We start from the raw sequence: 24,505 nt of genomic DNA on the forward strand, positions 1-24,505 counted from the left end.
GTGTAGGCAGGAACATTGTGCCCTAATACAGCCGTCTGTGGCCGAAGACAGCTGCACTGGCTGCGGTGGAGTCAGGGCAAGAAAACCCAAAACAGTGGTTAAAAGAAAGTGCCGGTGTAACGCTGTATACTGGCACACTTGGAGCAACGTCCCTTTCCTAACCTGGCATGTCCATTTAATACAGAAAATAATGGGGTTTATTTACGAAGATGGGAATGCTATTGAAGATAGGATGTTGCCCATAGCAACCAATCAGATTGCCCATACCAACATCCCTTCTTCAATAGAACTCCCATCTTAGTGGGGGGAAAAATGGGACCCCCACCTCCAATGATATGTTTGTGTTTAATTTACAAGCAGTGTTCTCTTTTCTGCTTTACACATTGGCCCGTATTCAGATCTTATCGCAGTACAAATTTGTTCTCAAAATGGAAAAAACCATGTGCACTGCAGGTGGGGCAGATGTAACATGTATAGAGAGAGTTAGATTTGGGTGGGGTGTGTTGAAACTGAAATCTAAATTGCAATGTAAAAATAATGCAGCAAGTATTTACCCTGCATAGAAACAAAACAATTCACACAAATCTAACTCTCTCAGCACATGTTACATCTGCCCCACCTGCAGTGTACATGGTTTTGCCCATTTTGAGAACAAATTTGTACTGCGATCAGATCTGAAAAAGGGCCTTTGTTATAGTTTGGTTTTTTATATGTTGAAAAATTCAGAATGTACTGATCTCTAAACATACTTTCAATTGTAATTGTATCTGTAATTTACACTTTTGTTACAGAATTCTTATTGTTGATTGGGATATTCACCATGGACAAGGAATCCAGTACATTTTTGAAGATGATCCAAGGTTCTTATTAAGCATTTAGTGGTCTTAATTTTTGTAAAATGTTTTGCAAATATACACCTTGTTCAGAGACAAGGGTGTATCTGTATCCCAGATCTCAGGGGCCTGAATGTGCAAGGAGCTCTTTTATAAAGGAAAAGTGTTCATAGTACATACTTCATACTTCAGCTTCAGTGTAATTATTCAGGCAGTAGAATGTTTTGACTGGTCAGATTTATATATACAGTCACTATATCTGCAATACAAAGTACATATGTGTCCTCATAGGGCAGTATTCAATGCGGTTGCGAGTGGCCAGTGAGGGGGCTAAATGGCAGGGATCGCAAAAAAACATCAATCCTCACTGTTTAACCCCCGCGCTGGCCACTCTCTGCATTCAATGTTCTGGGGGATTCCTCGCTGTCACAGGACAGCAAGGATTCCCCCAAACAGTGAGGTTCACAGCTAATGCAGGGAGACCGCTGCATTTAGCCGCAAGTCTCGCTGCTTCTGCGGGAAAATATGCAGATTCCTCCTCGCTCCAAAAATGGATCGAACCGGCGTATACGGGGGGAGTCAGTTGAATACTGACGGGGCAAGCAGTGACAGCGAGCAGGCAACAATGCTTGCTGTCACCGCTCGCCCCCGGCATTGAATACACCCCATACACTTGCTTCAGTTGTGCCATCTGTGTGTGACTTACTCTGTATACAAAGTATTATGATGCGGTATCTATTTTTTAATGCCAGTTTCTCTTGTGCTTTGTATACAGAGTCAGACTGAGTCACACCCAAATATTCAAGTGTTTCATATCACATTAATCAGAACAGTCTCCTGATGAGTGATAATCGCATATTATTGATGTATCTTTGAGTAAACAGAGGACCGTCACTAGCAGTGTCACACTGGACCTGACATGCCAAGTGGGGCTGCTTGGCGTGACTGCAGCACTACTGTATAAGGACACATCTGTATAATATTATTAGGTGTGACAAAAATGTCTCTCTCTCCTGTATTTTTTCTTTCAGTGTTCTCTATTTCTCCTGGCATCGCTATGAACATGGATCATACTGGCCATACCTCAGAGATTCGGATTATGATTGCATTGGTACAGGCAGAGGAACTGGTTACAATATAAATTTACCTTGGAATCTGGTACAACATATACAGTCGCATAGCATACTACTTAAAAATTATATGATAAATGCATTAACCTTTTGCAGTCCAAATTTTATTTTTTTGCAATTTAAACAGTCTGGTTTAAATTTTTAAATTAATTGTATTTTTTTTTTCTTATTCAAAAATGGTCTACATTGAATGTTGAACAATGTTAATGTGTTTATTTTAAAGTGTCTCACCATTGGATCTGCTACTAGCGCTAGGGCTATTGAGCCTGACTAGACGTTAGACTTCAAAGGGTTAACTCAAACCTTAGATGGGTTTTTCAGAGTATAATACAAGAACAAGATTTCAGTTGTTATTTCGCTGTAGATATCACTTTAATTGGGAGCTGCTATGCTAAATGCTGAACTATGGCTTTTCTTTAAAGGGATACATTTACTAAGATCGCCGATCACAGCAGATCCCGGGTACAACCAGGGTCGGCCCGAGAACTCTGTTAATTTACTAAGGTGCTGAGTTCTCAGGATTGGTTGCAGAAGTACAGGGGACAAAATTAATAGGTGTACCCTGTATTTCTATAACCAGAACTGTGCTCAGACAACCAGAGGTGTCATGCCACTTTTTACATGAGATCCCCTGGCCAAAGCCTGGATATCCTGGCCAGTAAGCCCTAGCTGGGTCCATGTGGACCCCTGTCCTGTTCCGGGCTGAAGCTGGGACATACAAACTTTATTACTTTATTTATCCATACATACTCGCCTATAGTGTAACAGGCCTACGGTGGCTGTCCTCTTCTCCAGTAGAAATTTAAATGGGTACCTGTGAAAGTTTGTCCCCTAGGCCTAGGATAATAACACAATAGGCCAAGTGTGAACTACAAATTAAGACATTTTGTTTGCAATATTTAAGCAATGTACTAATTGCTTACTTAATATCTTAAAATTAAACTAATTCTGTTCTGAAATGATTTTTTTTTTCAGATTGGCATGGGTAATGCAGATTATGTTACAGCCTTTTTCCATGTGCTCCTTCCTTTGGCCTTTGAGGTAATTATATTAAGCTAGAGTCCCTAAAATGCTATCACAAGATTTCAGAATACAATCCTTTTCCAGACAGCTAGTTATGGTATAATGGTCACTGAGAAATGCAGGCCATGTGTTACATGGGAGCATCAGATGTGATCTTTTCTTTTGTAATTCTAGACTGTTGACATACTTTATACAGCATGTCACGTCTTCTAATCTTCCATCTAGGGAAATCTAGTGATTGCTGTGCCCATTGAAAAGAAAAAGCAATTGACTTTCTTGTTGTTGTTGATTCTTTTGATTTTCAGTTTAACCCTGAACTGGTCTTGGTGTCCGCTGGATATGATTCAGGAATTGGAGACCCTGAGGTACTTAGTTATTTATTTAAGTTCTTTGTTACTAACTTCACCAATTTGTTTATTTCTTTTTAACCAAATGTAATTAAATTGTTATTGTTTTTCATATTACTACATATTCTGACAAAAAATGAACCAATGTAGTTGACTAATTTCAGTGGTGGTGTACACTTCTGTCTTTGCAGGGAAGGATGAGTGCTACCCCAGAGTGTTTCTCCCATCTCACTCACCTGCTCATGCATCTTGCTGGTGGGAAACTATGCGCAATCCTTGAGGTAAACGCTCTTCTGCTATTTCATTAGATCTGTCTCATCAGGAGATTACACTGAATTGGCCCCATCATATCTGGGTTTGGTTTGGAATTGGCCAATCAGACCACCTATTTACAATATTAGATACCGATCCGGACATACTAAAATTCCAATATGTGTTCTACAACTAATGCTACATTATCCTATTTATATTGTTCATATATGCAAGTGTAACTGTATAAATTAATATATTTTAATATCATTAAAATATGATTTATATATGATTTATTCATGATAAACAATTAGAAATGGTTATTGCATAGATGAAACAGTTATTGCATTGCATTACAAAGTATGTAGCCATAAGCACCTTTATTACAGGGTGGATACCACCTACGCTCTTTGGCAGAATCTGTCTCCATGACTGTGAGGACCTTGCTTGGTGAGCCAGTGCCCAGGTTGTCAGGAGAAATGACTCCATGTTACAGGTATAATTTTCAAAAGAGTGTCCTTGATGAATGTACATGATTATTTTCTGTCTTGTTTAGATGGCTTTATGTCTAGGCTAGGCTTTTAATATTGCAACAGTTTCCACCATTTCCAAGCCACTTGTTCCCAGGAAATGGAATGGAAGTTGACTGTTGTTTCCTATGGAAGAAAAAGCTTCAGTTTTAACCAAATCCAACAAAAGTGAGCATATTACCACTTTGTTTTATAATGTCAACGTAGTGCATGTCAACAGTTTTCATGTATTGACCTTTTTCACCTTTGTCTACTTAAACACTGTCAAACTGATAATGAACACAATTTCTTGGCAATTGTGAGTCACTGCCTTGAAAAAGGGAACAGTAGTTATAGCTCCAGAGTCCCGCGTGGTGCCCTGGTCCTTTAGGAGTCCTTGAATTGCACACAATACAGTAATGAAAAGACAGTAACTATAACTGTTTGCAATACATACAGAAAGGCCAGTAGTATTAGTCACACTCTTATTACCAAGCTTGACCAGCTGTGAGGGAGGCTGCTGAAGGTTAGGTTTAATCAGCGGGGTAGGAAGGTTAGGCACTAGCGGGTATGGTTAGAGATATGCTGTGTGTGTGTGGGGGGGGGGGGTTGTTACCTCATTTTCCATTTAGTACAGCCTATGCATATGTCACTGACAGGTTATGTAGTTATATGATTTACAAATGATGTAAGGGAACTACAGAAATGTGGTAAATTGAAAACACATGTATATGTGCATTTTGTCTATTGCAAGCTTTCTCAGAATTTCATTTTGAACATACAAATGTTATGATTTTGTTTATAGACTATGGTGTCTGTATACTGCTGTACTGTATTTTTCATTGTTGTTTGAGTGTCATAAATCCCATAATAGTAATTTTCCTTACTGAAGCATCTCTGACCTAACTAGGCTGACATCTCCCTTTTTCTGGACCCATATAAAAGAGCAATTTCTTTTTGTTTACTTTTATTTTTATAGTGCTCTAGAATCCATACAGAATGCAAGACATGTGCACACTCCCTACTGGAAATGTTTATTGCATGATGGTAACTATGTTTTGATTTAAAATATCTAATAAATAAAAAATATACTTCCCAAAACATAATGCCATAAATTAAACGGAACTGCAAAATATTTTGTACCTTGGTTCCAGCAATCCACCTGATGTGTCAGGTGCTCCACTGTCTGTTGTGATCAGTAGATACTTTCCACGTTCCTGCATGTAGCACAGAAGTCTGACGCATCTGTAGTTGGTGGAATGTCCTTGGAACACAGCAGACACTGGGGGAGGCGTTATCCCAACTTCTGATTGGACAGCTTGATTTAATTTCATTTTGTCCATCATCTACACCCAGGAGGTGGGAACGCCTCACCTGACCAGGGCAGATGTTTGGGAACCCACTGGAGTTCAGGTAAAAAAATAATCCAGACACAAATGAATTTGATGCAAGATTTTGGGGTAAAGGTTAGCGTAGCGCTATAATGATTTATAGGTCGCCCTTCTGAGTGTTCTGGAGTTTTTACTCTAAAAACTCCTAAAGCAAAATGTGGTACATGTATGGGTGAACCTCAGTGTTTAGGCGCTCTGTATCAGGGCATAGATAGATATAGATATAAATTTAAAGAGAAATACTTCCCTAATCGGGAGTGTTGTTTCTTTTATTGGCGTTTCCAGATTTTTCTCCTCCTCATACACGACAGATAAATATGTGGATGAGAAAAAATGTGCACAAACAAGTGTTATATCCTTTCTTTGGTTAATGACCATTTGATTCGGGGGATAACTCCCCTTAGGATATTTTTCGAATAGGAAATGGGTGCATACCCCACTCACTATTATAAACAGAAAGATATGTATATCACGGTTTCTTTCTACTGGGTGACGCACCCGTACTCACGATGTTTCAATGCTGTGACCCGCATACAAAGGTATCTTTTCCTCTGGTGTATATTCATAAAAAGATTTTTATTTCCATAGGCACAGCAAACAATAAAATCAATAAAAAACTGTACTGAACCCAAAAGGAAAGACAGCTGGTGGTAGTGTGAAGTCCACACCCTGATTGGTATTCCGGATCCAAACAGGGGAGGTCTGACACACATACACTCACCTGGTTTCCTCTACGGTCCTTCCAGTGGATGCACACTTAATTCTGAGTCGACCTGTTTCGAGACACCTAGTCTCTTCATCAGGGCTCAGATCATAGTGTGCCGAAATTCCCTTTATACTTGAAACTCCTCCCCCTTCCGGTTTCCCGATACCGGAAGTTGTATAGTGACTGTTTGCGGCAAAATATTTTCAAGAGTTTTAATCTGATAGCGGGGAAAGTCCGCTTCGTCATGCAGCGTCTTAATCTCCTGTCGGGTGACATTGCTCCATAGTGCTGCGTCCGCGGATGTTATACGGAAATCTTCCGGCCGCATCTCACTTCCGGTGACTTCCGGCTGACGTCTCTTAGTCCTGGGTGTATTTACATCCCCGGAAAAACGGGCATGAATTTTGTCAGTTCCTGCCATATTCACTGTTCTCATATTGTAATATGAACATTCTAGAACAAAAACGGCAGAATCCATATGTATTGGTAACATACTATACATATTACGCTACTTAATATGAGAAGCGCCTAAACACTGAGGTTCACTCATACATGTACCACAAATGAATTTGAATTTACTATATTACTTTAAAAGTTTACAATAATTTCATTTGTTGGTAATAATTTGTAAAATACATGGTTTTTTAGGTGCAGATAGCTCACATGAGTGAAATGTATCAAACATAAAGTGTGGAGAAGTCGCCCATAGCAACCAATCTGAGCATGCACCATAGGAAATCCTATCTGATCTTGTGCACAGGCTGATCTTAAAATATATATATATGCAGTAGGTATTGAAAGGAAAGTGACCTATTTTCTTTATGTTCTGTTTGGAAAGAGACCAGATTATTGCAGGATGTCAGTACTAAAGGTGTGTCTGAAGTTGGACGTTCTCCTGATGATGCTTCAGTTGTGGATGAGTTTCTGGAAAGACACATGAAGAAAATCCTACATCTGCCGCCTTCCATTACAACCTGTGTAGTATCCCCTGAGGGGCACCCACTTTGCCTGCTTGCCGGTATGCAGGTAGAAGAAAGCACCACTCCCAGAGAACAAGCAGATGCTGCAGTAAGGTCAGTAGGGAGTATTAAGGGATTGTATACAGAAACCCAGGGGCTCTGCTTACAGAGGGCCATGACTATTTGTCACACCTGTTTATATGAGGCACCTGTGGTTTTTCCGGGACACTATTACGTTAGGTATACAGGTTAAGTATCCCTTATCCAAAATATCCCTTACCATAGTTTCCAGAAATGGTGGCACTCGCAGGCTGGATAAAAAAGTATTCTTAATGAAGTCATTTCAAAGTGCATACAAATACTGACATTTCGGGGGTGTAGCCCCATTTTCAAGGTGTCATTCTTCTGCACCTTGAAAACGGGGCTACGCCCCCGAAACGTCGGTATTTGTATGCACTTTGAAATGACTTCATAAAGAATACTTTTTTATCCAGCCTGCGAGTGCCACCATTTCCTTTACCTGCTTATATACATATATATATATATATATATATATATATATATATATATAATGTCCCAAAGTAGGTAGCACTCACTGTGGTCTCATTTTGCTCCAGCTGGGGTGGTCTCCTCAAAGCGTCACAAGTTTGCAAGTGAAGCCCATAGGTATATCACGAAGAAAAGAGTGCACTCAGCAGACTTTCCAATCCTTTAAAACAAATCCTTTAATTCATCACATTAAAAAGGGGTATGGTCGACGTTTCGGGTCACTGGGGACCCTTTGTCAAGACAGCATTCAAAAGCAGCTCCATACAGCATGCTGTATGGAGCTGCTTTTGAATGCTGTCTTGACAAAGGGTCCCCAGTGGCCCGAAACGTCGACCATACCCCTTTTTAATGTGATGAATTAAAGGATTTGTTTTAAAGGATTGGAAAGTCTGGTGAGTGCACTCTTTTCTTCGTTATATATATGGGATGCAGTTACGATCCCGGCGGTCGGAATCCCGACTGCCGAAATGCCGACACATTCTCCCTCCTGGGGTGTCCACGACACCCCTGGAGGGAGAATAAATTAGTGTGCCGAGCGCAGCGAGCCCGCAAGGGGGGGCGATCCACGTCCCCCCCTTGTCGGCATTTCGGCTGTTGGGATTCTGAACGCCGGGATCCCGACCGCATATATATATATATATATATATATATATATATATATAATTTTTTTTTTGTTTTGTTTTGTTTTGTTGCTAAAAGCACTACTGAGGATATGATATGTAGCTGGCACTAAATATTTGCAAGAAATTATGGTACTTATATGTTAGTTGGGCGCCCTCTAAGCTATTTTCTTAGTTTTCCGTGTCCCCTCACGGGGCTCGCTGCGCTCGCCACACTATATAAAATCAACTCCATGCCGACATGGATAGTGGGGGTATGAGCGTACTAACTATAGTGGGCGCCCAACTAACATACAAGTACTGAAATGATTGATAGGACACAAACCTTGTTTCATGTACAAATAAAATATATTTGTGTGTATTTCATGTGTTTGATGTGCTTATACAACATAATAAGTTACCTCAAGATACCTCATTGAAATATAAAAATATTCTGAAATACAGAATAATCCGTTATCCAAAATTCTTCTGGTCTCGAGCATTTTGGATAAGGGATACTAATTCTGTATTATTATATAAAGGGCCATTAAAATATGTTGCTCCTAACGTAGAAGCATAACAAATTAAATGACACATAAAAAATTGTAAAATGACTCCTTTATGTCATTTTGTATACCCCTTATATTTAACTGACTGTATTTGTCCTATTAAAAATGTACTCTGGCTGAAATTGCCTTCCTATGTATTAGTAGGGCGCCCATTATGTAGTTTGCATAGTGGTGTATTGAGAATACCAATACACCACTATGCTGGCTACGTAAACTACGTAACTTAAGCAAATTACGTAACTTACATAAAGTATGTAATTTACGTAACAGGAGCTGTGCTAATACATAATGGATCATATACCCACTATCCATGTCATACCCCCATTATCCACGTGGGCGTGGAGTTAATTTTATAAAGTGTGGCGAGGGGACACGGATATGCATTCCCTCGCGGGGCTCGCTACGCTTGCCACGCTTCGGGCTCGGTGGCTCGCTGCGCTCGCCACACTTTATAAAATTAACTCCATGCCCACGTGGATAATGGAAGTATGACGTGGATAGTGGGTATATAATTGTGTTAGTGTGTGTGAGTGTAGTGCATCATGCTAACCCCTCAACGATGTCTATGGCGCCTCCGGCACTCACTCCCTGCACTCCCGGCCGCCATGACAGTCCTCCCCGGTGGACGCAATGTACACAATTTGCTTAGTGCTGCTGGGGGAGCCGGGAAAACATGTGATGCTCCCCCAGCGGCCGCCTTGCCTCACTGTCGGCTCTATCCCCTCTCCGCCCGCCGCTCCAACACTGACCGCCCGTTGCCCGGACAAAGTAGCACGCCCCACGGCCGCCGGGCACGAAGTAAGTGCTGGCCGCCCCACCGAGCCTGCTGCCCGGACGATGTACCCACATATCAGCCGGGCGGCCGGCTAGGCTACGCTGACAACGTAGCCTAGCCGGGCGCCCGGCTAATACATAAGTACCACTTCTGCTTTTCTAGATATTATAGTAATGTATGAGAACAGGAAGAAAATTAATTCTCAATGATTTTCCCCCTTTACAATACACAAGTTTGTAACTTTTATCATTTATAATGGTAACAAATGTATGCAATTTTTCTAGTTTTGGTGTGTGTGTGTGTGTGTGTGTGTGTGTGTGTGTGTGTGTGTGTGTGTGTGTGTGTGTGTGTGTGTGTGGATCATTATAAGCTTCTATCCTATACAATATTCTACTATAGTAGGAAATTTACTATAATGTGTAATGGTTACTACAGTAGCATGTGTTACTATGCTGTAAAGGTACCCATACACTGCTGCAATGCCTCGCAGCAGTGTACGGACACCCAATACCCTGTGAGCCTTCCCGGCCGGCAGGGACGCAAGCGATCCATCACAATTTGCTATGACAGATCGCATTTGTCCCTTCTCCCCGCCCGTCTTACCACCATGAGGGAGGTTCAAGGTTGGATGGTCGGATGGCCACCCAACACAGGTCCGATGCACACTGGACCGCGCATCGGACCTGAGGGGGACATCAAACTGACCCGATTTGGGCCAATTATTTACGGCCCGATTCGTTGGAACGGCTCAAATCGGGTCAGTGTATGGGGGCCTTAACAGTGTGTGATACCTGGTTCCTCAAGCCAGAAGGAAGCAGACAAAACCATAACAAAGACTGACTAATGCAGCTAAGGGCCGGCCCCCATAGAACAGTTCAACACATTCTTTACAATAACACCATTTTTTTTGTCTTTTCAGAGTTTTCAGTCAAGAACATATGAACAATGAAAGCCTATTGCTGTCTGTGGGCAAAATGTTATGTGCCCTGGACAAGCTTGAGAGCAGACAGGTAAAACATGTACTATATATATTTCCATTTTATTGACTACATTTCAAAATGCTATCTATATGCAGCGTGCTTTGATCCCAGTTCTAAATTGAACTTCTACTGCTAATTTGAGATTCTACACTTAATTAGTAATGATATGTTCTCAGTATTTGCCATTTGTCTCTATGTTCCTAGGCAAAGAATTGTATTACGCTGTCCCCGAATGTTTGTCTTTCTGCTGCAGTTGCAATACAGCACGTTTTGCATTTAGGTACAAAACGGTATGTCTGGGTAATCTTGTTTCTATTCCACACACAGGCATTGGAAATAATGTTTAAAATTTGCTAATTTGCTACACCCACAGCCTCTGTTATGGGCATGCAGATAAACAGAGAGACTCACTTAGGGGTTTATTTACTAACATGGGAGTTCTATTTATGATGGGATTCTGCTATGGGCAACCAATCAGAATCTATTTCTTTATTTATTTGCACCTTCTAGAACTGGGGTAGCCAACCCTAGTCCTCGAGAGCTACCAACAGTGCATGTTTTGCAGGTCTCCTCACAGAATCACAAGTGAGCTAATTAGTTCCATCTGTGGATCTTTTAAAATGTGTCGGTGATTAATGAGTGCAGCTGTGCAGCAGCTAGGTTGTCTGGAAAATGTGAACTGTTGGTAGCTCTCGAGGGCTAGGGTTGGCTACCACTGTTCTAGAAGATAATAGAATCCAACTGGTTGCCCATAGCAGGGGCAGATTAAGGTCTGTGGGGGCCCTGGACAACAAAATTGTGGGGGCCCCCACAGACACATTATTGGCTACTAGTTTCCATCCGCGGCAGGGACCCTGGCGCTGACTTCCCATCCGCGGCAGGGACCCTGGCACTGACTTCCTATCCGCAGCAGGGACCCTGGTGCTGACTGCCCAGACCGCTGCAGGGACCCCTGCCCACCTGTGCTGTCCAACCACGGGGTGACACGAGCCCCACACCAGCAGCAGTGCCGGTGTGAGGGCCCCTCATGTGTGGGGGCCCCAGGGCGACCACCCCTGTTGCCCCGTGCTTAATCCGCCACTGGCCCATAGCAACATCTTAAAAAAGAATTCCCATCTTAGTAAATAAATCCCTTAGTGCTCTGAACATTATGCTGCACACTACTGCCTGATAAATGGGAGGAATGGTCTTTTCTACAAATCACTGTGCCTGGTACTTTCATTTGACATTAGAGACAGTACAAAGATGTATTGTATCAATTATACAACAAATTTGGTAAAAGATCACTGTTTCTTCTTTGTGGTTCCTGGGTCCCACAGTGTTCACATCGGGATTGTAGGTGGATACAGAGGACTGGCACCAATTCTCCAATGCTTTAAGGCTTCCCATCATGCCTGGCTCCTCTCCCCTATAACCCTGCATCCATGCTAGATTATTCTATTATTTATACACTGAGTGGGTGGCACTTGTAGTCATAGAGACTCCAGCGCTACTGCTCCATCACCCCTGCAGGCGTCCATCACCTCCTGTCACCCCCAAGGGCGCACACAGGCAGAGTGGACAGGAGAGGAGCCCAGCGCAGCACCGCTGTGCACCGCAGACTTCCGGGACAGCGTGGCTGGATCGCAGGGAGGGTAAGCACTTTCTCTGTCCATGGGGCCAGACTGCTGGCCTTCCTGCAGAGCGGCCTTGATCAGAGCTTATTTCTGGCATCCCTTAATTTGCAGGTATGGCTTCAGAGACAAATTGCATCTTTACCGGATGTACATACTTTCTTTCAGGGAGTACTCAGGATTCAACCTCCATATACTCATCTGGTTGCTCCAATGGGATCTTTTGGTGGTCCTTGAGGCCCTGTCTGAACCTCTGTTCGAGCCTTTGTCCTCGGTTGATCTGTAATGGCTCACGGCTAAGGTGGTATTTTTGATTGCTATAGCATTGGCTAGGAGGGTGTCAGATTTGGGGGCTTTATCTTGTCGCTCCTATTCCTAGTGTTCTATCAGGGCAGGGCTGTCCTGTGGACTAAACCATCACATCTACCTAAGGTAGTCTCATTCCTCGAAATTGACTACCAAAGAGAAGGCTCTTAAAATATATGTGCACTGTACTGAATCTACCAGACGATCAGATTCCTTGCTTTTGTTGTATAGTTTCCACAAAAGAGGATGACCTGCTCACAGACTTTGGCTCACTGGATTAGACTGGGCATTGCTCATGCATATGAGAAGGCTGACCTACCTTTTATCTACTTTGATTTCAGTACACTCCACAGGTCTGTTGGTCCTTCGTGGGCTGCACATCGTGGTGTTTCTGCTGACTAGCTGTGCAAGGCAGCAACGTAGTTCTTGGTTTGACACTTTCGCTTCCCAAGATGCTGCGTTCAGTTGCCAGGTTCTTCTGGCCCCTCAGGCATCTCACACCCTTAAATTTACGGCTTGGGACATCCCCCGTGTTAACCCTGTGGGACCCAGGAACCCTAAAGAAGAAAACGGGAGTTATGGTAAACCTACGGTTAAGGGCCCCATACATCAGCAATTAATTGTGACAATTTTCAGATATGGAGATGATTGCCACAATTCATTTTAGATGTGTGGGTTCCCCCTTTTGGCAATCCCAATCAAAATCGCCAATCGATTGCTTAAACAGGTTTTTAAACATGTTTAATAATCTGGTATTATCTGCAGATCTTTTTTATATGTGTGGGCATTCCCAATTCGTCTTCTTCATCTATTTACATTATGAATAGCAATCGATTGGGCAATTTCCAGATATGAAGATGCAATCTTTAGATGGAAAAATCTGCCGATCACTGAAATAAATCTGTAATGTGTGGGCAAAGTCAGATAGATTGTAAAATCCATTTATCTGGCCCAAAAATCCCTGTATCTGGAAATCCATAAATTGTGATTGCTGATGTATGGGGCCCATTAACTCAGTTTCTTCAAGGTTCCTGAGTCCACAGGGCACCCACCCTGATATACCTGAACTAAATGAGGCATAGGCGACCTTGGTCATCGGTGCCTTTACTCTATGGATGAGTGATTGTTTACCATGCCTATAATCTGTCTTCTGTCCTTTTATGCTTCCTGCTAGGACTTATTAACTAAACTGAGTGACCTAGCATGGAGGCGGGGTTATAGGGGAAAGGAGATAGGCATGATGGGAAGCCTTAAAGTTTTGGAGAATTGGTGCCCGGTCCTCTGGATCCGCCTACAACCCTGATGTTAACTTTGTGGGCCCAGGAAACTCGAGGAAAAGGAGTTAACCGAAGGAAAGTTTTACCATAACTCCCCTTATTTCACCCATTATTAATAGAATTGCACACTATGTTATTTGCAAACTATATAATGGGAGCATAGATAGTATACATTATTGTACGGTGTAGAACTATAGTTTTGAAGACTATCTAAAGTGATGTATACATCAACTAGAATCTTATTGAATACTCTCAAAATTCTCAATAACAGAAACTCCTGCATGGTCTCGTAGGAAGAAGATAGGGACATTCTACAATATTCACATTAGGGTCATGATAGATACACTGAAACTTATATATATCCTCATTAGTCAATTCATACTGAGCACAAGTCTGCAGGCTATTTATTTCCATAATCCAGATGAATAGTAATTTACGTTTACAATAGTCCTTTTAATTGCAAGGTACAGATATTAACCCTTTTGAGTACCAAGTTAATTTGTCAAAATAGGTATGAAAATTGCCAAATAAACATTTTGAGTCGTCATAATGACAGGTGATGCTTACATTATATAGGAAATATACTTTTTACACATTTTTTTTTAAAATTTGAGTTTATATTACAAATGTGAGCGACTTTGGCATTTTTAGTGGATATTTTGCACATCTCTCACAGAGATGTTGGCACTTAAAGGGTTAAGCAACATACAAATCTATGTTAGACCTAAATTAGCAGTGTGGGCAGTGCATGTGGCTCTGATTGTTGAACCCCTAATATCCAGTGCACTGGAAGCAGGCAGCTTAATGATGTCACAGAATGTTTATCATGCATACGGCATGTTCTTCTGCCATTCCTCTCTCAGGAGTAGCCAGTAACCTACAAACTACTTTAGGGATTTAAAAAAATAAAATAAAAACCTGTTTCAATTTTGAATATAGGCTTTCTACTGAAACAAGCAGAAAGAAGTCTTAAAATATTGACATGATTTATGTTTCTCTAATACATAGGATGTTCTGCGTCATTATTGGGGACATGGATACTAAACCTAAATTGACAAATGATGGGTAAGTATCCTTGAAAAACAAACAGATTTCAGTTGTATTTAATTGTGCATTTCTGCTTCTAATTATATATGTGTGTCAACAACACTTTCTTTACATGCATTAAATAATTACCTAATGATGATCATGAAGAAACATTTGCTAGAATAGATGAAATGCATTACACCTTGCAGGAAAACGCTATTCCTAAGGATTTCTGCAGACAAAACATCTGAGATGATTCAATCACAATATCACACATTTGTTAAGTGGGAAGAGGTAAGTTATTTGGAATAGCAGCCATTTATATACAGGACATTTCAAGTTGTACAGCAGGTATTTCATGATAGATTGGACTACACCTGCCAATAACCTTTTATAATTCATATCTGAAAAATTGTTTAATATAATAACACCTTAGGTTCTTTACACGGAACCCAGAGCTTCTGATCGTGTTAATGCGTGATATTTAAAAGGTCGAAATGTTTCATGTTTTTCATCTCAAATGTCGACACAGTCGACATGGACACTAAATAAGTATGCCACGTCCCCTCTCTTGGCTCGCCATGCTTCGGGCACACTCTTTGATTCTCCCACCACACCCTAGTGGATGGTAGGGCATGAAATAAAACCTGTCTGCACATGTTGGCTCATAAAAAAGTGAAAACCAAATTTCGACCTTTTGACTGTCGGTCTAGCTCTGGGGTAGCCAACCCTAGTCCTCGAGAGCTACCAACAGTGCATGTTTTGCAGGTCTCCTCACAGAATCACAAGTGAGCTAATTAGCTCCATCTGTGGATCTTTTAAAATGTGTCAGTGAGTAATGAGTGCAGCTGTGCAGCAGCTAGGTTGTCTGGAAAATGTGAACTGTTGGTAGCTCTCGAGGGCTAGGGTTGGCTACCACTGGTCTAGCTCATATCGACCTAATGCATGCGTCAAACTAATGACCCTGTCGGCCTTAACCCCCATGTCAACCTTGAGTGGTTGACCCAATGCATTTCGATCTTCCTATTGTCGAACTACAGTAGTGACCATATCCCTTTTAAAAGGACAATGATTATACTGGCAAAACACATATAGTAAAAGCATTGTCCTTTTAAATGTCAGACGTGACCACCTTCAGAAGCACTATAACTGTAAGATATAGAGAATATTTCCCCCCATAACACATAAGTCATCTACATTTAGAGTAGTCTGTACCAACCAGATACAAAGAAATCTTAGACTGGACATTAAAGAAAGAGGTCTAGCCTTTCATCATATGTAATCTGCGTATTGCATTTTTCTATTACACTGCTCTCTTTCCTTCATAGAGTCCAGGTGACGGTAGCAGCTTCTTCTATGCTCTATTGCGATATATACTTCCACTTGCTTATAGCTACCAGCCTGACCTTATTATTATAGCATCAGGGAGTAACAGAAGCATTGGCACAAAGGATGTTGCCCTGCTCACTAGCCTGCTGCAGGGTTTAGCTGAAGGCACAGTTCTTTCTATTGTACCGGTAAGCTTACATTCTGACTGTCCGCTTATGTGTGGGGGAGAAAATACTGTATCCTTTTGCTATTTTTTATGTATTGCTTTATTCACAAAAGGACACCGAAGGAGAAATGATAGAAGTTTTGTCCAATGTTCTGGTCAGCTGCCCCTCAGCAATGGACTTTGGTCCTTACAAAGCACCATCTGAAGAATGTATGCAAAGCCTAAAAGAAAACTGTGCTGCCATGCAGACTGAATGGAGGATGCTTAAATGCCTTGGTAGGTCACTATTTTGGATATGTATACAGGCCACAGATGAGAAAAAAACTGCACATTTTATTATCAGTAAAAAAAAAAAAAAAAAAAAGTGCTTTGCGTTAGAATGTGCATTAGTAACAGGTATCATTCGTAAATTAAAGCAATGTCTAGATTTTGTACTGTGTGCTATTCAGGTATTGCAGCTTTGGTCGATAAAAACAGCAGGATATATCGCAATTCATAACCAATGGTCATTATTGTGGTATCTAGCAGTGTTTTTTTATCGACTGGAAATGTACCCGCAGTTGAGCAAAACCACATGGAATCTGGGATAAGTCCACGATCCCATGTGTTATCGCAGGTCCCGGTAGCTTCTTATGATAGATTATGGACCTTATTCTGCTCCACACACAACGCTATGAAATTAGCCTGCAGTGCCGGCCGGCCCATTCACACCCGGGAATTCACGCACAGGTGCGAATGGATGATTTGCATAAATAATCATCCATACGCAGCCTTGGTTGTGGAGGAGAGGAGAAATCATTTGATGGTCGGCAACCATTCAATGATTTCATCAGCGCTTGCAGACCAGAGACACCTCTATAGTGTCTCTGATATTCTAGCACCCTGTGCGGGAAACATAGGCTGACGTCAGCTGCCCCCCCCAGCACCCAAGTCACCGGGTGATTTGCATGGGAACTCCCATGATACACTGGGCGTTGCCATGGGTTATGCCCCTCGCTGACGGCCCCTGTCCCCCGCCCCCCTGCTCCGCACTGCTAATAGGATATCCCCCTTATCTGCAGTTATGACCAAGTCTTGTTTTGTTCCTAAGTAAAAAGTCCAACACAGTATTATGTCACTATATATATATGTATGTGTTAATAAATACATATGAATTGTTAATCCTTTTTTTTTTTTTTTTTTCATGTTAGCAAAGTAGAAGACTGAAAAGTATGATGAGACATATAAGATGTGTTATGACGTATCACAGCTTGAAGCCATTGTAATTCATCCTTGTGTTTCCGGGAATTGTATCACAATCAGTGTTTTGAAAAAATTGTGAAGCAACGGCAGATCCTGCATTCACTTTACAAAGATTACTATATAATGCAGATAAATAATATTGTGGAACACAATTAACTGAACTATGCAATGTAACCTTTTATATTTCTTTTTTGATCATTCTTGTATCTTAAAGGTCTATTAAAAATAGTTATCTTAAAATAGAACTGATCAAATTTTTACAATGCTCATGTGTGCAAAAGCTTTGTTTTTTATTACTATGAAACAGAGAAAGTACAGTGTGAATAGTAAGGACAATGCCAGACAGCCAGGGGACATACTCTGGCACTGATAGCTGTAGCCCAAATGATGAGTTATAAATTCAGTATTACCTCCAATGATCTGTTGGACCACCATAATTAGGTAGAAGAAAAACACCAGAAGGGGCAGTAGAAAGAAAGCTTGATCTATAGATTATAAACTTGTGAGAAGGGCCCTCCTACCTCTATGTTGGTTTGTTATTAGCCAGTTTGTTTGATCACTTTTTATAATTGTAAAGCGCAACAGAATATGCTGAGCTATATTAGAAACTGTAAATAAAATAATATGTCAGAGTGGCTGCTTAGAAATTGATGATGATGCACTTGTAAAGGTGTTCTTAAATATATTGTTGACATTGAGCGATACAATTTGATCCACAATTTTACAACATTATTATAAATATTTATAACATTTCTTAATATAGTGGCCTGGCATAGATTCTACAAATGATACTCCACTCTATCAAAACAACGTTTTTCCTAAATATTTTGAGTGGTAACGAGCATAGGCATTAACCTTGATGACAGCCAGTGGTGCAGGTGCAAAAGGGGTGGATTCTTGGGGGTGAAATCTTAGTGGGCAGGCCTGGCATAGGGCACAGTACCACAGTGGTTGTTGCACTGGCCACAACCTTTCACTCTTCCACATAGGCTTCTTTTGCAGGGTACCCAATTTATTCATCTGCTTACTGAGAGCCAGGTGAAAGACACCTCATCTGCATGATGGGTTCCCATTTTTTAGGATGGCACTATCTGTGTATTCTTTTACTATACAAACAGGAATACAGTTTTAAGTTTAGGAATAACAATGTGTCATTTTGTGTTTTAGACAATGTACCTTCTTCAGGACCGCCATCAGGGAGGTGCTATGGTGACAACTGTCCCGGCCCCAGCCGCTCTGTCAGAGGGTAGAGCCCGGGCAGCTCTATCCCCAGCACCCCTTAATTTGATTACACAGCTGCTGAGCCACTGCCGCACCTGCGCCCCCACATTCAACAGCGGCGGGCTGCAGTTAGCTTGCAGTCAGTCCTGTCACACATACAGAGCTGACTTTCATTATCAATCCGCACCTGCTGCCGCTCGGCACATTGATACAGGCAGTGCAACAGGTAGCAGGGCCCAGGAAGCCAAGAGCCCCCCACGGAAAGCCCCCAGCATGACATGACGCCACGGGAGACAGAAGAGGAGCTGGTGCTGCACGCCTGTCTGTCATGAGCCTGCATCTGGGGACTGGATAGAAGAGCGGTGCACAACAGCAGCCCAGCTGCCCCGACTGCTCGTGCACTTGTGGTAAGTACAAAGGTAATAAAATAAATCATTATTCTACATGAGAGGGTGTACACAGTCATTGCTTCATAACCTTTTCCCAATTTAAATCTAAATATTGCTAAAATATCATGTTTGCTTTATAGGGAATATCATCAGTGTGTACATATTTGCAAAATCGAATCTACACCGAATGGTTTTTAGGACACTTTCGATCTGCATTCGATTCGATGCACGCTCCCATTTTCTCAACCAAGGATATATCGAATTCGATCCAGTAAATTGAATGTGTACACTGTACTTTGAATGTAAATCGAATTCGATATCGAAATCCATATCGAATGCAAAAGTACAGATCTAATGCCAAATTGAATGGGAAGATCTAATGCCAGATCTAATAGAAAATCGAATCTAACATCAAATCTAAAGCAAATTGAAGTGTGTGTACACAACTTTACACAGAGCTGGTCAGCAGCATGGAGCAGAGGAAGGCAGAGCAGAACCAGCAGGATTTCACAAGCAAGTAACACTAAAATACTGAATATTGTGACACTGGCAATGTGATAAGTAGCCCATATGAATAATAGGATAGTCTATAACACGGGTGTCAAACACAAGGCCCGCCAGACCTCGTCATGTGGCCCGCGCGAGGAGATAGCACGCAGGGCAGTGTGTCCCAGCTCCTGCCTAGGCCACTTTCTCTTACCCACCCCACCGCGGCCGCCTTACCTGTTCCTCCACTGTCGGCGGCCATGTTCCTGTAGGCACATATGTATGCGGCTACAGAAACATGGCCGCCGGCCTCCACGGCTACGTGGAGGAGGGCCCGGCCGCCTGTTCCCTCTGATGCCCGGCAGTGACAGACACTGGGTGGGGACGTCATGACGATGACCCCGCCCGCCCGCCCATGCGTCTGTAGAGAAGTAGGAGCAGGCAGGGAAGCTGGACCGGGAGTCGGGGACAGTGTGGCCGCAGCAAGCAGTGAAGAAAGGCTGGAAGCAGCAGCAGCTGCAGGACAGACGGAGAAACAGTAAGTGAGGATGAGGATCACACTCACAATAAAAAAAATATATATATCTGCTGTTTCCTGAGGTGTCCCCGTGTATAATAATAATAATGCCATGACACCACAGGCTGCTCCTCCTGTCTAATCATTTATGTGTCATGGCATTACTTTTATTATATTATACAGGGGGAGCAGTCTGTGGTGTCATGGCATTATTATTATACAGGGGGAGCAGCCTGTGGTGTCATGGCATTTATTTTATATTATACAGGGGGAGCAGCCTGTGGTGTTATGGCATTATAATTATACACTGGGACCTACAGATACAACCGGCCCTTTGAGCCCAAACTGCTGATGCGGCCCCTGATGAATTTGAGTTTGACACCCCTGGTCTATAACCACACACCCACAGCCTGTGATGACACTACACCAAAGCCCAAAACAATTCCACAATAAATGTAAACAATTGTGTCCCACACTGGCGCTACTATAGGTTAGAGAATACTTCCCATAAAGCAATAGCATAAACTACAATGGACTACCACCATTTTCAAATGACAGTAGCTATGGTGGCTACGCCTCCCGGATATTCATAAATCAGGCAGCATCGCACTTCCCATAGAAACCTATGGGGTATGCGGCTGCGTACAGAAATGGAGAGATTGCAGCAGGTATCGGAGATGCTTGCTGTGGTCCCTCCTTCATACATTCAGGGGGACTTTGGAGGAGTACTTAATAATGGCAGGTATCCTTTTGGGGATATACCAGCAAATATACTATGATAAATGGGCCCTGTAGTCTGCAGTTTTTCTCATTACTTCACTCTTTATTTTCTGATGAAATACACAAAAGTCATTCTTGTGAAGTAATTGATCAGTGTTTCCACTTATTGATTTCACTTCCATTGAACAACACACATCTGTATACACCAATTCCAGGGGTCCAACAGCTTTGCTGGCTGATCTTGGGAAGAGGCAATGACTTAGCTCATCATATCCCATAGGACCTAGCTTTCTGTGTCAGAGTGAGGCCATAGGGCACAGGTCTTCAACCTGTGGCCCTCCAGATGTTGTGGAACTACATGTCCCAGCATGCCCTGAGGTTTTTTGGCATGCTCTTATAGGAAAAAATGTGGCAATGCATGTTGGAACATGTAGTTTCACAACATCTGGAGGGCCACAGGTTGAAGACCCATGCCATAGGGGGTTATTCTGGTTCACTCCTTCTGGCAAATTCCTTCTTAAATGGACAAAACCATGTGCACTGCAGGGGGGCAGATGTAAAATGTGAGAGAGAGTTAGATTTGGGTGAGTTATTTTGTTTCTGTGCAGGGAAAATATGGACTGCTTTATTTTTACACTGCAATATAGATCTCACTTTGAAGTAAGAACCCACCCAAATGTAACATCTACCTCACCTGCAGTGCACATGGTTCATCTACCCCACCTGCAGTGCCATTTGAGAAGGAATTTGCGAGAAGGCGTGAACCAGAATAACCCCCATACTCTGTGAGTCACTCCTTGGTATAGTTGTCTGGTACCTATTACTATATACAGTGTAAGCGTGACGCAGTTTTATTTTGCGAGCTGGACTTTTCTACACTAGGATGTGATGTCGCCTCTATTTTGTAGGCGTGCCAAAGGCAATGTCTGTTTCTTCAAACGCAGGTTCACATGCATTGGCAGCTTTCCTGCAGTGATTATTATGATTAATGGGTCAATCCATATCAAATGGTCCAGAATTAAATTAATTGGTTGCTTGACTATTTTTTTTTTTGGAGTGTGTTGCCTCCTGTAAGTAGTCAGAAACTACAACTTTATTTTTAATTGGAAAAGAAAAAAAAAAGAGAATAGCAGCATATTAATTACAGGGAATACCCCCTAAAAACAATTAGACTGATTTTACATTAAATTAAAAATACATTTTATTAAAACACATATAGTTATGACCAATGATGTTTATATATGCATGCATTAGGCTAAGATCCCACACAGTTCCTAGTAAAGGTGATAAAGGTGCTGTCCGTTCCTATTAGGCCCCTACTATTGTTGGTTAAATGGGTATATTTGTTATTACCGTCCACCATGAATGAATTAGCAGTCCCGCACTCCTGTTTGCCTCCTTTGGCTGTATTAAGCTGGTCCAATTGATAAAGCTGTTTGACACGGCAAAAAGCGTCAGAGGTTCTCATCCCACAGTGTTCCTGAACAGAACCTCCATCTCATTCCACTTTTAGCTGGACTGATCCGGACCAGCCCCAGACGAATCCATCACCAGCATTTGCACCCCAGCTGTGGGAGTTCACCATCAGCTGCCACCTTCACCGCCAAGCTATCCTCCATGGTGGACTGGATTCCAATTGGACCAGCTTAATACACCCAACAGCAGTGCGGGACTGCTAATTTATTACAGCACTTTGAAATTGCTAGTTTTTCACCTAAACTGACCTCTAATATCTCTGGTGGGGGGACCTGATGAAAATGTGATGCTCCAGATACTCAACCAGCTTAAAGGAAGGCCAGTTTTATAGCTTCTTTAACAAGTAAACCTGTTTTCAGCTGTGCTAACATAATTGTACAAAGGTTTTCAAAGGTTTTCTAATCATGCATTAGTCTTCTAATGCAATTAGCAAACACAATGTACCATTAGAACACTGTAGTGATGGTTGAGTGAAATGTACCTCCATACATCTATGTAGATATTCCTTTAAAAAACATATGTTTGCAGCTACTATAGTCATTTACCACATAACAATGTATTGAATATATTTCTGATTAATTTAATGTTATCTTCATTGAAAAAACTGTACTTTTCTTTCAAAATGTTATACCCTAGTGTTTACTACATATGATTTTGATACTTCTACAAAGGTACTAGTTATTGTCCATCAGCAGAATAAAATGTAGGTTGGTATGTTATTTCCCTTTTGAATACAGCTGAAAAAAATAGTAACTATTGCATGATAAATTATACAGAGCCAGAAGAAAAATACAATTAACTGGTCAGTAACATGTAAAGGCCCAGACACACTTGCCTTGCAAGGTGTAACCAACAGATGTAGCAATGATGGATGGTTTATCATCCATCATCACTGTGTGTGTACGCTGCTGCGCTGAAAGATTAGCCACTTTCAGCCCCGCGCCCCCCCCCCCCCCCCCCCCCCTGCCTGTCATACTCACCCTGTCCTGGTTTTACTGGCATCACTGCCCACCAATGTTACATTTAAGCCAGTAGTATATACAGTGCTGGCACATGCCAACATTGCATATATTACTGGCACCACTGGCCACCAATGTTACATTTAAGCCAGTAGTATATACAGTGCTGGCACATGCCAACATTGTATATATTACTGGCACCACTGAGCACCAATGATTATAAATTAGCTTGCAATATATACATTTCTGGCCTGTGCATCACTGCCCACCAGGGATAAATGTGAGCCGGAACGGGGTGGAACTACGTTCCGTCAGTTCCATTTTGGAGGCGGGATGTTGTGTAATTGGCATTACCGTGTTTGGCATATTGTATAATGGGCATTACGGTGTGTGGTATTATGTGGCCCACATTATTATTTTCATGGGTTTGTGAGATAGGCCAGAAATTGAAAGCATGCAGGGGGGCGCCAAATACCCTAGCACCCACCCTGGCTGTGACATAATGGGTGGTGTGAGAGGCAGGGAAGTGAGTTCCACCACCTCCCCAGGACCACTTTAAGCACTGCTGCGCACCAATGTATAGTAATAATAGTCAGTAATGTAAGCATTGCTGGAGCAGACCAGCAATATATACAATACCGCTGCCACTGGCCACCAATGTATATTTTTTATTGCTCATGTATACACTGCCGGCGCAGGTCAACAATGTATATGTTACTGCCGCCGCCACCCCCCCCCAATGTATATTTTGGGTTCTATGTAGTAGGCGGGCGCCCAGTACGCTCTTAGCGTACTGGGCTATTCTCCGTAGTGAAATCGCATCGCATTGGATCGCACGCTGTGTATGGTGCCGTGAGATCTGATGAGATGTCCCTTTAGTTAATATTAAGTGCACAAGAGTGCTTATACAATGAAATATCATCCGATGGGATCGCACGGCACCATCCGATGCGATATTTCATTGTATGGTCACCCATGTAGATGTGTTGCGATCTTTCATTGTATGGTCACCCATGTAGTTAATATTAAGTGTTCAAGAGTGCTTATACAATGAAATATCGCATGGGATCGCACGGCACCATACACACCGTGCGATCCGATGCAATATTTCATTGTATGGCCACCCATGCTATGAGATATGATGGGTTCTTCATTGGGG

At 42.1% G+C, this 24,505-nt stretch overlaps 2 protein-coding genes across 5 annotated transcripts in view; both read left to right on the plus strand.

The window, feature by feature from the left end:
- The window catches only part of HDAC10 (histone deacetylase 10), a 62,719-nt gene extending 44,490 nt beyond the window's left edge, over positions 1–18,229 (plus strand). For all 4 annotated transcript variants that reach the window (XM_083182879.1, XM_083182878.1, XM_083182881.1 and 1 more), the window contains 15 exons: positions 792–860; positions 1,865–1,991; positions 2,939–3,004; positions 3,292–3,351; positions 3,525–3,614; positions 3,972–4,078; positions 5,071–5,138; positions 7,027–7,261; positions 10,559–10,649; positions 10,824–10,909; positions 14,824–14,880; positions 15,051–15,135; positions 16,170–16,358; positions 16,450–16,612; positions 17,527–18,229. In XM_083182879.1, coding sequence (XP_083039005.1) covers positions 792–860; positions 1,865–1,991; positions 2,939–3,004; positions 3,292–3,351; positions 3,525–3,614; positions 3,972–4,078; positions 5,071–5,138; positions 7,027–7,261; positions 10,559–10,649; positions 10,824–10,909; positions 14,824–14,880; positions 15,051–15,135; positions 16,170–16,358; positions 16,450–16,612; positions 17,527–17,534 — 1,501 coding nt within the window. In that variant the 3' untranslated portion in view covers positions 17,535–18,229. The remainder of the gene's footprint in view (positions 1–791; positions 861–1,864; positions 1,992–2,938; positions 3,005–3,291; positions 3,352–3,524; positions 3,615–3,971; positions 4,079–5,070; positions 5,139–7,026; positions 7,262–10,558; positions 10,650–10,823; positions 10,910–14,823; positions 14,881–15,050; positions 15,136–16,169; positions 16,359–16,449; positions 16,613–17,526) is intronic.
- A 520-nt stretch (positions 18,230–18,749) lies between these two features.
- TUBGCP6 (tubulin gamma complex component 6) overlaps positions 18,750–24,505 on the plus strand; it is a 56,861-nt gene continuing 51,105 nt past the window's right edge. Inside the window, exon 1 of the mRNA XM_083182875.1 lies at positions 18,750–19,206. The gene's annotated coding sequence lies outside the window, so the exon portion shown is untranslated. The remainder of the gene's footprint in view (positions 19,207–24,505) is intronic.

Source organism: Crinia signifera, chromosome 4 (genome assembly GCF_055691185.1).
Source record: "Crinia signifera chromosome 4, ASM5569118v1, whole genome shotgun sequence".
NCBI lineage: Eukaryota > Metazoa > Chordata > Amphibia > Anura > Myobatrachidae > Crinia > Crinia signifera.